Source organism: Pteronotus mesoamericanus, unplaced genomic scaffold (assembly GCF_021234165.1).
Source record: "Pteronotus mesoamericanus isolate MK-2021 breed Mesoamerican mustached bat unplaced genomic scaffold, CSHL_Meso_final contig_73, whole genome shotgun sequence".
In the NCBI taxonomy this organism is placed as follows: Eukaryota; Metazoa; Chordata; class Mammalia; order Chiroptera; family Mormoopidae; genus Pteronotus; species Pteronotus mesoamericanus.
Window position 1 is genome coordinate 17,110,546 of NW_026555245.1, and position 16,076 is coordinate 17,126,621.

Sequence of the window (16,076 nt, forward strand, 5' to 3'; positions counted from 1 at the left end):
AAGATGTATTTTTTTACAATCTGACAAAAAAACAAAACAGGTATAATTTTGATTTCACAATGTATGCCCACTGTTGTGCTGATTGTCAATTTTTAATATGGCAATCTAAGCGAAAACAGGTCAGTGCCCCTAACTAAATAGGTACTGCATGTTTTAAGTGTTCTTGTGGCGCACACATGGCTGATTTATGAGAATCACCTATAGGGCTTATTAAAACAGGTTGCTCGGCCCCACCCTTAGAGATTCTGATTCACTAGATCTGTGATGGGGCTCAAGAATCTGCACTTCTGCCCTGGATGGCTCAGTTGGTTGGAGCATCCTCTTGTACACCACAAGGTTACAGATTCAATCTCTGGTCAGGGCACAAACCTAGATTATGGGGTCCATCTCCAGCCAGGGCATGGACAGGAGGCAGCTAACTGATGTTTCTCTGTCACATTGATGTTTCATTCTCATATTCTCTCTCTCTCTCTCTCTCTCTCTCTCTCTCTCTCTCTCTCTCAAAATCAATAAAAATATCCTCGGGTAATGATTTTTTAATTATTAAAAAAGAAATGAATCTGCACTTTTCACAAGCTCCAAACTACGGCCACTACTATCATATTTATAATATTACAGTAAGTACCACTGGCACAGAGAAATCTTGAAAATGAAAATTACCTACTTGTATTTCAAGGTACTGAGATGTAGGGTGATTTTTGTTTTAAACTTCTTCATATTTTCTTAGGTATTCTTTAATTTGTTAAAATAGTGAATGTTTAGTTTTTAACCAAACAATAAAAATCATTATTCTAAAAAAGTCAGAAGCAAAATGCATTAACTCATTTATATCTACAATTTGTACAAAAGCTTTATCTCATATCTTTAACTTTTCTTTCTTCCTCTGAAAAGCTGAACCATGTTTTATTAAAATCAACTACTCTCAAAGAAAAGTTACAAGAGTTTTTCTAGTGTTACAATGGGGAAAAAAACCCCCAAAAACAAAAACACCTGCCCACTGCCCTGGCTAGTGTGGCTCAGTGGATTGAGTGCCAGCCGGAGAACCAAAGGGTCGCCAGTTCGATTCCCAGTCAGGACACATGCCTGGGTTGTGGGCCAGGTTCCAAGTAGGGGGTGTGGTGTGCAAGAAGCAACCACACATTGATGTTTCTCTCCCGCTCTTTCTCCCTCCCTTCCCCTCTGTCTAAAAATAAATAAATAAAATCTTAAAAAAAAGATATTTGCTATTTCAAAAAGAGACACAGATTTTCCCATCTTATCAGATTTAAGTTAATTTAATATTTAACACCAATGCTGTATCATCAGCCAAACCTATTGAAAATATATGAAATGTATGAAAAATCCATGCCTACAATAAGGACCAAAATAGCCCAATTCAATACTAGTTTGAAAACATGAGGACAACGTTATTGCATAATACTTCTAAGTATAACAACCACTGACTACATATGAACCTTCAGTAATATACTAATATGGGACAGACTCACAGAACAAACACTAAATGTTCAGCAAACTAGGTATAAAAATGTCACCTAAAAGTTATTTAGGTTAGAAGGAATCAGAAACCCATTGTCAGAAACAGGTCACCTTTGTGTAGCTTTAAACAGGGAAGTTTATATGTAATTCCATTCAGACATAAAAATTTCATGAATAATTATTATTCATTCTACACCAGGGAAAAGGCTCTTGATTTACTTCTATACCTTATAACAGCATTTACAAAAAAAAAAAAAATATTTGAGGCTTAGTAGTAGAAAAACAAAACGCTAAAAATAATTTAAAGAAGTATTGCTAGAATTAGAATCCAAAAGCCTTTAAATATCTCTAAATGACCCTCTAAGAAAACTGGAATAAAAAGTAATTGGAAATAAGAACTCTGTAGAGTATAACTAATCAAATATAAACTTAAAAGTAAAATGTCTCAATTTTTCCTAAATTTCCATATTTTAAAACAATTTTTGTTTCTACCAAAAACCCTAAATCAATCAATACAGCTTCAAATTCTAGTATCAGGTTAAGAGTACTAAGTACTCTGATCGTGATTCATCTGTTGAAAAACACAACAACCCAGTATTTTTTTCTTTAACCAAAGACATACTTTTAAATCTAGAGTAAAGCTTTAATACTCATTTTTTAAAAATCTTCAAGTGAGGATGCTTCTTACTGATTTTTGAGAGAGAGGAAAGCATGGAGGGAAAGAGGAAAAAAACAGAGAGAGAAGCACAGACCAGATGCCTCCCAAACACACCCCAACCAGTGATCGAACTTGCATTCTAGACATGTGCCCTGACCAGGAGTCGAACCTGTGACCTTTTGGAGAACAGGACGATGCTCCCACCAACTGAGCAACCTGGCCAGGGCCATACTCATTTTTAGATATTTCTCTAGCACATTTATTTTAAAATGTTTAAGAACTATATTCTGGTTATTAATAATAATGTTGTTTCTTACCAGGATCTGCTAACCCTGTGGTCTCTAACAATATGTAATCAAATTTCCCCTTCTTCTGCATCAAATTCTCAATAGCTCTAAGGCCATTATCCCTGGAGAATACCAAAACATAATATATAGGTCACTGCCTTAATATTTTAAAGCAAACATTACAAACATTTAAAAATATATTCAACAACCTGAGACAAAAATATCTTTAGGCATGTGGAAATTTAACTCATTCCCAAGCTTCTAACAAAATGTCCATCCAATACTTAACCATGAGTGGAAAAACAGATGCATATATACTGATAGATAAAAAGAAATCAGATATATGATGTTAATATTTTAATTTTATTAAAATTAAAAGAGGAAATTTTAATATACCTGACTATAAAGTCAGAATCTATTATTTTTATATCTTTTGAAAGAAAAAATCAACATCTAAAATAATGATAAAATTTATGAATTACAATAGTTTACTGCAACAGCTAAAAGGGCACTACTATTAAACGCCTTTTAATTCTGTTCTGAATTAGAGTACCAGTTATTAATTTCTCTTTTTTCTTATAATATCAAAAGTACCAAAAAAAAATAGATTGCATTTTGGTTGTTCAAGATGCCTTGTTAAATACATTTGACTCAAAGTCAAACATCTAAGATTGTAAATGATGCAGAAGAAATTTAAATAACTTGAACATACAAAATCTGCAGCACAGATGTAAATTTTCCTAATTCGTTCAAGAAATATTTGAATGATTGCTATGTGTCAGGTCCTTTTCTAAGATCTGTGCTGTGTTAGTGAATAAATCAGACCATTCTTGGAAAGAGCTATAATTAGTGGAACATAATGTGAAGATTTTCTCTTTTTTGATAGTTATTTATTTTTGGTTTTAGAAGTTGAAATCTTGGAACTAAACCAATGACTTATTAAACTCAGAACCATTTCTTACAGATAAAATGAGATTTTCATGCATTACAGAGATTAAAAAAACCCTGACATCAAAAACAATTTAAAAACTCAGTAAAAGGACCAAACTATTTATTAGAGAACAATGAAAGATAAATAAGATAGCAAGAAACACTTAAAGAAAATGCATCCTGATGAGTCTACACTCTGTTTGAAAATACAATGAAGCAGACTATAAATTCAGTAAAATTAGACAAGAAAACCAAAGTTGGAAATATAATCAGTAAGCATTTATAATAGTAAACCAACCATCACACAGTAAACACATTTCTCACTTTACTGAACAGCAGAGGCAACCGTTTCTAAGTTCCAGCCATTCTTCGTAGAGCTCTCCACCTTGGCTGACGGCTAAGGATTTTTCCACCGCACTTCCTGAAATACAAATAAGCACTCTTCAGATTATGTTCACTAGCAAACCAATGTATGTGTGCCTGTGTGGGGGTGTGTGTGTGTGTGTGTGTGAAAACACTAAAACATGTAGATTTCAAAGAAGTAAATGCATTTTATACCTTTTATTTTTCCATATGTAGCCTCAATATGTTAAACTATACTACTCTAGTTTATTTTAGATTTTATTTCTTAAAGAGGATTTAAGAACCTAAAGAGGCAAATCCAAATTTAATGAATCAAACCATACTTCCTCTTAGGCCTCCTCCTTGCCTACTCCCATTTCCTAATAAGGTAGCTATTTCAAAGGCACTTTTTTTTGTTTGTGGCCAACTTTTTAGATAGTATGTTTTATATATTAGTTTTCATATGCCCTTCTAACTCTTAAGGTCCTTATCTATATTGTTCTTTTCATTCTGCCTCTAAATTGGTTTTGTTTCTATTAGGCAGCCTACTCAGTACTCCCAATATGAGTAAAAACCCTAGTCATTTGAGCAAGTTTGCTTAGACAAGGTATCAATGTGTTCACTTAAAAATTAAATTTTAGTCAAATACACCTAAGTTTCCCAGGAACGCTTCCTTGAGAAAAAATATACGAGATTCTGATATGCTCATTATCCTGTAAGAATGATTTTAAATGTCTTATTTTTTTCCTCCAACAAACAAATAGACCGAAGCCAGGAAAGAGTTCTGAGTGACCAGTAAAACAAATAGCCAAAAGAAACTATTTTCTTCATTTACATATTCTTTGTTTATATTTCAGCTGGGTAATGACAAAGAGCTTTAAAAGCGGCTGCTACAGAATTTAGGATGTAGAGAACACCAATACAATGTGAAGTAAAGAACTGCGAGTGCTATAAAAGACAAATTGTAAAAAACGATCCAGAAAGAATAAAGAAAAAGAGTAAGAAGTAATAAATGCAATCAGTGTTCCAAAGAAGATCAGTTAATAAGGAGCTAGAATAAAAGACTGTGATTTAAAAATCTTACTTTTTATTTTGCCTAACAGCCCTTTTCTCTTTATTTTACTGAAACCAGAAATCATGTTTAACTAGTAGACCTCCCAACCTGTTCATAAAAACTAGCTCCTTTACTAATTTACAACAGAAAAAAAAAATAGCGTACCTTAGGAAATATCCCACAGAAGTTACAATTTTAGGGCTAAAACTAAGCTTTTATTCAAATTCACACTTATTAAGAAAACAATAAAAGTCATCAAAGAACTGTGTATAACACTGCTGTATTAACTTTTTAAAACTGCATTCAATATTAAGGACAAAAATTAGAACATTTAATACATGTATTTTCACAGATAATTCAATTTTCTTGAGGATAGAGACCATATGTTCAATTTATTTTATAAATCTTCAGTTTTAATTGCTTTGCAGACAATAAACATTCAACAAGGTAAACTTATAATAACTGAAGCATTTTCAAATTTTTCAAAAGATGCAATTAAACTATAGTCAGTACAAAGCACCTTTTTTCATATATCATATCACTTCTGGAGTTATTTAATATAAAAATCTATAATTTAATCCCATTGGCATGAATTCAAGTTATACCAAATAAAATATTATAGAAACCATCTAATTTCAGTATTCAAATCCTGTCCAAAGCATGACAAAAATTAATCTAATTCTTCCTAAACAATCCATACCAATGTATTCACATTATAATGCCTTGCATTTTCATTATGAAATATCAAACATCAAGTCCAATACCAGTGGAATAAATTATCCTACAAATTCTTGCAGCATGGCATTTATTGAACTTTACTTACCTTCTCCAAATTCATTTAAAATAACTGCTACTCTTTTACTATGTTGCTCCGTCAAAATATAGTTCAGGAGTGTCGTCTTCCCAGCACCTATAAAATATACATTCTTTAAATAACAAAATTTAAAGACTGATTTTAAAGACACAAAAAAAGAGCCCTGGCCCAGTAGCTTAGTTGGTTAAAGCACTGTCCCAATATAGCAAGGCTGGAGGTTTCGATCCCTGATCAGGGCACATACAAGAATCAACCATACAGTAGAACAACAAATCAATGTTTCTTTCCCTCAAATTAATTAAAAAAAAAGATATAGAGTCCCAATGTTTTAAAAAAATTGCATGTTATTTTTCAATTAAGATTATTCTAGAGGAAGATTAAAGTACCTTTTGAAAAGTTAAAAAAAGTTTTGACATAACATTTTATAAATATTTACAAGCTCCTACAAATTGGATTACACAGCTTTCTTCAACCTCATGACGAAAATACTATGCCTTTTACATAACTTACAATACAATTAATATAAGGGTATCTAAATTTTCTATTAAATAGAAAATATTGAAGTAATGGCATCCAAGGAATAAAGTACTCATGCAGTTTATAAAATATAAAACATTTAAATACTTTTGCATGATGACAATGTTTCTAAGCCAAGAATATACACTTTAATTCCCTAAAGTTTACATAAAAAGGTCTTTTATTTCAACATCCATCATTAATCAGACATAAATTCAAACTGCCTATATGTCTATTTTTAGTATGCTTCAAACAACCTATAGAATTGATTATATACATATACATATATATATCTCACACACACAAAGAATGGATGTAGGAAATAACAAAAGACAGAATATTCACTCTTTAGAAAAATAAACTCATAAAGCTACACTAACTTCATCCAGTAGGTGGCATATTAAACCTAGTATGTTCAGCAGAAGTAGAAGAAAAACATGTCCTGTGATCCACAGACAACAAAATTCATAGAGAGAAAAAAAAAATCCTCAATCCCAATTGTACATATATACCATTTATTTATCTATTTCCTTGTTGCTGAACATTTGGGTTATTTCCAGGGTTTTGCTAGGACAAACAGTTGCACACATCTTCTGACCTGAATTTACAAGATTTTAAGGGTATAACTAGGAGGGATTTACTGAGCATTAGGGCATTAATATCTTCAACATTTTTAGGCCATATTCCTTTAAAAGTTGTTGAAGCTTGTATTACAGTGCTCTATGTAGGAAGCCCATCATCACTAGAGTGTGAAGTATGGAATAAAAGGGAGCAGACCTTAAGGAGGCAGGGCCATGAAGAAATTCTTAAAGCCAGTCCCACTGTAAGACAGAGTCCCTGAAGAGGAGCATGGCACCAGGTAATGGCTGTGAAAATGAAAAGGATTTGCAGGCCAGCACTCAATCCAGAGCCACACCAGCCAGGGCTTGAAAATGAAAAGGGAAGGGCACAAGAGACCTTATAATACAATTACTAAAGTTTAATAATTAACTATATGATAAATTAAAAGACTTTAAGATGTAGTTCATTCAAAAGTCTACTACAGACCAGATTTTATGGGGGGCTTGGGTAAAAAGTGCACAAGACAGAGACAAACTGTCTCTACCTTCATGCAGCCTAACAGTATTAAGTGGGATATAGAGGAACATGCAGGTCAATAGAGGCAATTAATTATGTTGCAGGATGATATATATAATAGATGTCCAGGATATTATGAAGTGTGTAAGAGGACATCTAGCCAGAGGAGTAAGAAAAGTATACAAGGGCTAAAATTCTTTGCACCTTTTTAAAGTAAAAGTAGTACAATGTTGATGGGCCAGTTTTGCAGGCTGGGATGTTGTCAAGAGCTGGATGGTATAGAACCTTGTAATTCATGTTAAGGAATTTGAACTTTAACCCAAATGGAAACTACAGAAGCATGTGACACAATCAGATTGACATTAAAAAAGATCATTAAGGCCAAAATACACAATACATTAAACGGCTCAAGACTAGTTAGGAAGCTTTTAGAGTATTTCAAGTGGTTTGGATCACAGGAGCAGATGGATTTGTGGGGATAACAGGAAGTTTCTGGACATGCTGAGTTTGAGATGTCTGTGCGACATCAAAATAGAAACTATCTGTTTGTAAAGTTAAAAGAATGGCCCAGGTGGGTGGGTGGGGGGGAATTTAAAAGAAACCAGAGGAGCAGGTGGAAAAATCAGAAGAAAAATGTGATGGAAGCTGAAAGAATAATGTTTCAAGAAAGAGAAAATGATGATCAAGAATAAGCAGTGAGACTATGCTCTAGATTCAGCAACAAGCTTGCTTGTATGAGCCTCACTCCTGAGCTTCAGACCATTAGCTCCAATGTTCTACTGACCTACCAATTAGTAAAATGAGGAGGGCGAGAGGAGCAAGTTTGAGCTATACTATTTTGGACAAGGAATTTGCTCAATTTCTCAGGACAGTCCCTGAATAACAGTGGAAAAATACCAAAAATAAATTCCATTATAAGATTAGTCCTGACTAAAAATAGAAATAAACTTACAGTTTACAAAGCAAAAAGAAAAAGGGAAAATACCAGGTATTTAATTCTTATTTTTATGTAAAAGGTCCTCAGGTGCACCAAATTTGTACCTGTCTCTAGCAGCACCTAGGAATGGTATTACTTCCCCAAATCCTTTCACTTTGTTTTTATTTAACTTTTCCCCACCAAGGGAGACGTGTGCTCTGCAGTCCCAGTCATTCTTCTTAAAGGGCCCGTACATGGACTTACTCAGACTCACTCGCTCTGAGCTCCAGCACTAAGGCAGCAAGCAGCTCAAAAGGCACCAGAGACATGGGGAGGAACCGAATTGTCCAGCATCAAGGCGAAGGCTGGAAGGGCAGCTTTCTTCCAGTGAGAAGTGCTGGCAGAGGCCAATGTTCCTCTTCTGAGCCCTCTCCACACAGAGTCACAGACCTGGCAGGGAAGTGCCATATCTGAGTCTCCACCACCCTGGCTCGCACTGTTTGCTCAGCTCTAGTGACTCCCAGAGACCCTGCCCCACCCAACTTACAGGCCAATCCAAGTTGCTTCCAGGGGCTTTTCCATACAAATGGCCAGTCTTGGTTCATGCTTCAGACTTTTCTAAAATCTCTCAAATTAGCAGCATCTAGCCGCAGCATGCTCCATACCACTCACTGAGTGGCCCCATGCCCAGCACTCGTGGCAGCCTGCTTTCATTCACAGCTTGGCCTCTCCTGGGCACCTCCAAGCCCAGCAGAAGTAGCAACCATCTACAAAAAGATCGCTCTGTAGCTCCTGCTGGGTGGCCCTGGGCAGAACACAGGCAATTGAGTTTGTGCTGCACCTTCTGGGAGGCCGCAGAGCCAGCACACCTCGTGGATAACCTGATTATCATAGAGGAGCACCACCCAACCACCTCCACAAGCAACACACTCAAGGGGTAGACTCAGTGAGCACCAGAGTCCCACTGAAGTCAGTCCTGCTCCATGGGGTTGGCCCCTGTACAGCTTATCTTCCAAAGTGGTCACAGCCAGTCCTTGTGGCTGACCAGTCTGGGGGTAAATCTCTCCCATCAATGTGCCAAGAGCAATCAAGGCTCAAATACAAGAGGGGGATATGCACAGCCCACAAATGGTGGTGCATCTAGAGTGCCCAGCTTGGGTGATGTGGGGCAGGGTGCCTCTAAGTCCTACAGGTCACTTACTACAACAGGTCACCCTACCAAGCTTGGAAGACATAGCAGCTCTACCTAATACATAGAAATAAACACATGGAGGCTGCCAAAATGAGCAGACAAAGAAACATGGCCCAAAGGAAAGAACAGATCAAAACTCCAGATAAAAAACTAAACAAAATGGAGACAAGAAATCTACTACATGCAGAGTTCAAGACACTAGTTATAAGGATGCTCCATGAACTTAGAACTCCAACAGCAAAAAAAAAAAAAAAAAAAAAAAAGGCATGGAAACCATAAAAAAATAACGAGTCATAAATGAAGGATACACTAACTGAAATGAGTAATTTACAGGGAATCAACAGTATAGTAGATGAAGCCAAGATGCAAATCAGCAATTTGGAATAGAAGGAAGCAAAAAACACCCAATCAGAACACCAAAAAGAAGGAAGAATATGAAAAAAATAAGGGTAGTATAAGGATCCTCTAGGACAGCTTCAAGCATACCAACGTTCCAATCATAGGGATGACAGAAAGAAGAAAGACACCAAGGAATTGAAAACCTATGTTTAAAAAAAAAAAAAAAAACTGACGGAAAACTTCTCCAACATGGTTAGGGAAAGAGACATACAAGTCCAGGAAGCACAGAGAATCTCAAATAAGATGAACCCAAAGAGGCCCAAACCAAGACACATCATAATTAAAATTCAAAAGGACAGCTCTGGCCAGGTGGCTGAGTTGGTTGGAGCATCCTCCCATACCAAAAGATTGAGGGTTTGATCCCACTCAGGGCACATACTTAGCTTGCAGGTTCAATCCTCAGGGGGAGTGTACAAGAGGCAACCGATCGATGTTTCTCTCACATTGATGTTTTTCTCTCTCTCAAATCAATAAAACATATCCTTGGGTGAGGACTTTTTTTTTTTTTTTTAATGCAAAAGGTTAAGGGCAAAGAGAATTCTTAAAAGCGGCAAGATTTAGTTACCTATAAGGGAGCTCCCATAAGACTATCAGCTGATTTCTCAATAAAAACTTTGCAGGCCAGAGGGACTGGCAAGTATTCAACATGATGAAAACAGGGACCTACAACCAAGGTTACTCTACCCAACAAAGCTATCATTCAGAATTGAAGGACAGATAAAGAGCTTTCCAGACAATAAAAAGCTAAAGAAGTTCATCAGAACCAAATCAGTGTTATATGAAATGTTAATCGGTCATCTTTAAGACGACAAAAATATATATAAACAATAAAATGGCAATAAATACATCTCTTTTGACAATTGAATCTAAAAAACAAAATTAACAAACAACATAAACAGACTCACAGATACAGAAAACATTTTGACAGTTGCCAAATGAGAGGGTGGTTGGTGGGCTAGGTGAAAAAGGTTAAGGGATTAAGAAGTACAAATTGATCGCTACAGAATAGTTATGGGGATGTAAAATACAGCAGAAGGAATATAGTCAATAATATTCTAAAAAGTAGGTATGGTGTCAGGTGGGCACAAGATTTACCAGGATGACTACTTAGTAAGTTATATAATGTTTAATCACGAGGATGTACAACTGAAACTAATATAATATTGTATTGTCAACTGTAATTGAAAAATACAAAGTTAAAAAAAACAAATACAGTCTTGGAGGGCAGAGATTTTATTGTTACTCTTTCTCCTACAGTGCTTTACAAACAGACCTAAAAAACAAAAGTTTGAGATAGGTGGGCTTTCCAGGAATGGCTGGAAGAGAACGCTTGTGGGCAAGGGGAATTTACTGGGAATGCCCCTGTTTGGGGCCTTTTACTGACACGACACCCTCTAATGGTAACAGACTTATAAGGGAGACATTTCCGGCCCCATTTGCCGATGAGAAACTCAGACAGGTGACCGGTATTGTTTACATTTTCAGGTGAGGCAGATAAGCTTCAGAAAGTAATTTGTTAAAAGTCACATGCATAGTGGGGACGGGCCCGGGTTTCAGACCGCAAAACTAGAACTAGTTTCAAAACGCGAGGTCAATTTTCAATCTCACTTGATAAATGTGAAATCTCACGCAGACGAGGTTCTGGGCATCACTAACCCCCGAGATGAGAAGGAACCCATATGGTAAGTAAGTGGCACAGCCCAAACCTCACAGACATTTGCTGCCAGCCGGAGGCCCGGCCACCTCAGGAGGAAAGGCACCGTCGGCCCCCCAAGTCCCAGGAACTAGCGTTTACAGCATTCTCAGACCGGGATGGTCAGTTACCTAAATACCCGGTGATAATTGTGACTGGGATCTTAGCGCCGGGGTCAGACTTTTCCTCCTCCTCTCTTTGCTTCTTTTCAATGGGGACCAATTCAGGACAATCCTCCTCTGCCTGCTCCTCTTCCTCGTCCACAGCACCAATAGCCTGTAACATGTCGTCCACCAGCACGCACCACACTCCCTCGGCTCAAGAGCTGGGACCAACACGCAGAACAGCAACTGCGCACGCCCAACACGCCACGCCAGGCGCGGGGTAACGTCATCACGCCGCGACGCGTGGCTCCCCCGGATCCTGCCCCTACTACCTGGGCCCGGGCTAAGGACCACCTCGCCTGTTAGGCACGCCCCCGGTGTGTTCTCTGAATCTGACAGCCGCGGGGCGGAGTCGTTAAGACTCATTGGTCAGCCCTGCTCTGACGCAGTGGCTGGGGGCGTCCACAGTGTTTGTATCTCTTGGCTGATGGTAACACTGAGATCAGGTTGGCTGAAACCTGGAGTGGGTGAAGTGACCTAAACAGCTCCCACAGGGAATAGACACTAATGAATTGACACTTTTTAGTATAATTAATTTTTTTTGATTCATAGGGGAAAAAATGGGATACTATAACAACACAGTGTTATTTATAGTTTTTCTACCTAAAGGAATTATCAGGGAAAACTTTCTTTTAACTACATGTTATATGTATATCCAAATTTTTACAATGTACACACATTACTTTCATTTATTGTTCTGTCACTATTTGTTTGAATCTTAGGTAGCCTGAGTTCATTTATTATATTCTTTGGTTCATGACACCCTCTCAACATCAATCCATGGATAGCTCTCTCTTCTATTTATATATATTTATAATTAACTCCTCTGCCCTCACTCCTAACTCAAAAAAAAAAAAAAATAAGTTCCAGGTACCTATATTCCCCTCTCCTAGTCCAACCCTTGGGCTCTCTCCTAAAGTAGTAAATACAGTCATGAGCTGATTATGGGTGATTCATTATTCCCTCTTTTCTTTTTTAGTTTTATCACATTTATATGTATTTAGACAATATGTTGTTTAATTTTGTCTTTAAACTTTATAAAAAGAGTGTTATACAAAATATAAACTGGGGTTACCTATGTTTTTCAACTCCACCATAGTATTATATTCTACAGTACCATGTGACTGTGCAGCAATTTATTTATATGTTTCCTGTCAACTGTTTCCAGGTTTTGCATTATAAACAGCACTGAGTGATCCTTCAGCACTGCATTACTGCCTGAGAGGCAGCTATTATAGCCCTGACCAACTTCTCTTACATATTTTTCTCAGGCACATTCTTGCAGATTTTCTTACATGGCTCTGGCTGAATGTTATATTAACATCTTATCTCTCAACAAGAGGAACCTGTGCCCCATAAGACAGGTTTAGTCAAAATGACTAGCAAGTATTACTGTAAGAGCATCGAGCCTCAGTCAAAGCAAAATTTTTACCTAGCAGTCAAAAATTAAAGGCATCCGAAGAATGCATGTGTATATTTATATTCAAGGAAGAGACACCATTTTGAATTGCTTCAAATCTCCCTTCTTTAAATATCATTAAACCTGTCAAAAAAAATTAAAGGCATCCCAGTTGTCTATCACACAATAAATGGATAAACAAACTGTAGTATACCCATGCAATGGAATATTATTTCACAATAAACATCAATAGTGTACTAATGTCTGCAACAAGATGAAGTTTAAAAGCATTGTGTTGCATGAAAGAAAGCATTCACATGGCACCACACATTGTATAATTCCATTTATATAAAATATCCAGAGTAGGCAAATCTATAGAAATATTGTAGAAAATAGATTAGCTGTTACTAGGGACCGGGGGACGGAGGGGAGAGACTGCTAATGGGTACATTTGGGAGGTTAGAAATATGTACTAAAATTGATTAGAGTGATGGTAACACAACACTTAATATACTAAAAACCACTGAACTGTATACTTTATAATATGTATATAATATGGTCTATGAATTTTACCCCAATAAAGCTGTTATTAAAAAAAAGTTAAAGGCTCATCTGTGCATCAAAATGGGGTGATGCCAGTGTGAATCTGCAGAGAAGCACTGCCTTCACGCTCTGCCCCAAGAAGCTTTAAGACCCGACTTTCTGAATAGAGTAGAGTTAGAACCTATTTGTGGTGATTCTCCAACTGAGCTACACCTAAGTACGAGTGTAAAGATTACAGCTTAATAACATCTTTCCTTTTATCTGTTTCCATAATACTCTTCATCAAGTTATCTCTCTATGAATTTTGTGGAGTTCTGCCATTTTCTTTGCTGACTCTAGTAATTGGACAGAATTCAGCAAGCATGTGTCTGAGGAGGTGACAATTAGGTTTATTCATATACACGGCTTGCGATCTCAGCTCTCCTGTTTTTACTTCCATTTTAACACGGGACTTACCAATTTTATCATTCTATTTTGAGTGAGCCTCTGTTGTTATTTAATTTAAAATGACTTCTAAAATATTTTTTTAATTTCCTAAGTATAATAGTATAGAATCTATTATAGTTTCTAATATCTTTAAAATTTTCTTAGTTTTGCAATTTTGTTTATCTTCAGTTGCTTTATGGTAAAACAACAATGATAATAATAATGTGTGGATCCCTTACCATCTGATAGGTATTATGTTAAGCACAAGAAATACATTACCTCATTTAACTCTGCAATATATTATTTGTATGTCCATTTTAAAAGCAAAGAAACCGAGGCTTAAATCATTTACCATTGCAACAGAGACCTTGCTCAAGGTCATACAATCAGTAAATGGCAGCCCTAGAGGTGTGCCAGCCACTAAATTTCATGCTCTTCTAAACAGGGGATCTACAAACTTTTTCTGGAAAGGGCCAGGTAGTAAATATTTAGGCTTTAGAGGGCAATAGACAAATTCAAGGATATAATGTAGGTACTTACACTATAAGAGAGAAAACAAATTTTCACAAACTTTGAAATTTTAATTCTATACAATTTTATATGTCATGAAATATTACTTTTAATTATTTTCAACTTATTAAAAATGTAAAAAAAATTTTTTTTAAGTAAAAGTCATTCTTCGCTTGCAGGCTGCACAAAAAGAGACAGTGAACCATAGCATGTCAACTACTGATCTAAGCTAACATGCATTGTCTTGTTAAGCTGAATAAAATGAAATTTTGTAAAAATAGGTTATCCTTGCTATTTTAAACTTGGTTAAATCATTAACCATTGCAACAACCCTCCTGCCCTTAAGGGGTTGGGTATCAGAGTTACCACTATACTAATAATTTGGAGGAAAGTGTGAAGCTGAAAGCTTAAACTATTTCACCAAGGGCACGGATACCTGGCCTTGGAGAGACCCGGTTTAGGCAACACTTCACTTTTTGCACTGTGGTAGGAGCCCTTCTGCATTGGAGCAGAGCAGAGCCAAGAAGCTCTCAAGCTACCCGGATCCCTGCAGCTCAGCTTCCTGCCAATAATCCTGCCATTGTCCTTTGGTGCAATTCCCTGATCCTCCCCTTTGCCTCATTTTCTTCCTTTGAATAGTTATGACAGTTGCCATGAGAAAAAGTGAGAACTGTAGCTATATCCAAATCAGAGGAGATCTAAAAATAATGCCAACTTGGCTTTGTTTCTTTCTCTCTCAATTTCACAACTTCCTACAAAGGAAAGAACATGCTAGTGGCCAGCAATAGCTACTGGTGTAGAGGAAAGGAAACTGAGGATTTCAAAATAAACTCAGTTCCTCTTATGTAGGTATAGCTGATAAATCAATCAATCAATCAATGAACAAAAATATTTTTCTTTTTTTAACAAAATATTTCTTAAACCCTTAATACTTATAGATTAATTCGCTACTTTCATTACGTGCACATGAACTTAGAGTGGGAACATCTCTGAAAGGCCAGAGGCTAATGGCTTTTATTTTTGTGACTGCTTTAGTTAAGATAGTATAACAATATTCAAGTATAATAGAGTCCTCTGTTAAGATATAAAACCAGTGTAAGGAATGAAATAACATTTTTTTCCTCAAAATATTGAAGAAGGCTGACAGTTGAGATAAATACATTTCAGTGTTTTTAAAAAGTGAGACTTCCATTTCAAAGCCTGTCAGTAACATTATTTGAATTCATTATCTTGAGCTGTTAAACAATGTTATTAATAAGGCTTAGCTCACAGTCCAGTCACTTATAAATGAGTTTCCCACAAAATAGTTTTGTAAAAGAGAGCACTCTTCAAAAACTGAAGGCTGACCAACATGAGTGATGTACTTACTCTACAATACACCATAAGGCAAGGAGTGGGTATTGAGCAAAACTAAAAAAAAAAAAAATATATTGTGAAATGATTTATGTTGTAATAGTTCAGGAAACAGTTTAAATAATATTCTCTTCTACTGTAAATAGAAATTTAAAAGTGACATTTGTGGCTTTAAGTTTCACTTTCTAAATTTTACTGTTTTAGAGAAGTATATGCCAAAATCCACAGGCACCTGCTCATGATTTCTTAAGTGTAAATAAAAAACACAGAAACAAAAATGAAATTATCCCCATTCTTCCCTTTCTCTTACTATTCATCTAGATCTCC

General features: G+C 36.2%; 1 protein-coding gene across 1 annotated transcript in view; it reads right to left on the bottom strand.

Annotated features, from left to right (window-relative positions):
* Positions 1 to 11,715, bottom strand: part of LOC129078281 (zinc-regulated GTPase metalloprotein activator 1C) — a 46,895-nt gene extending 35,180 nt beyond the window's left edge. The window contains exons 1-4 of the mRNA XM_054583055.1: positions 11,486 to 11,715; positions 5,571 to 5,657; positions 3,676 to 3,772; positions 2,452 to 2,543 (exon numbers count right to left, since the gene is read on the bottom strand). Coding sequence (XP_054439030.1) covers positions 2,452 to 2,543; positions 3,676 to 3,772; positions 5,571 to 5,657; positions 11,486 to 11,639 — 430 coding nt within the window. The 5' untranslated portion in view covers positions 11,640 to 11,715. The remainder of the gene's footprint in view (positions 1 to 2,451; positions 2,544 to 3,675; positions 3,773 to 5,570; positions 5,658 to 11,485) is intronic.
* Positions 11,716 to 16,076: the final 4,361 nt, after the last annotated feature.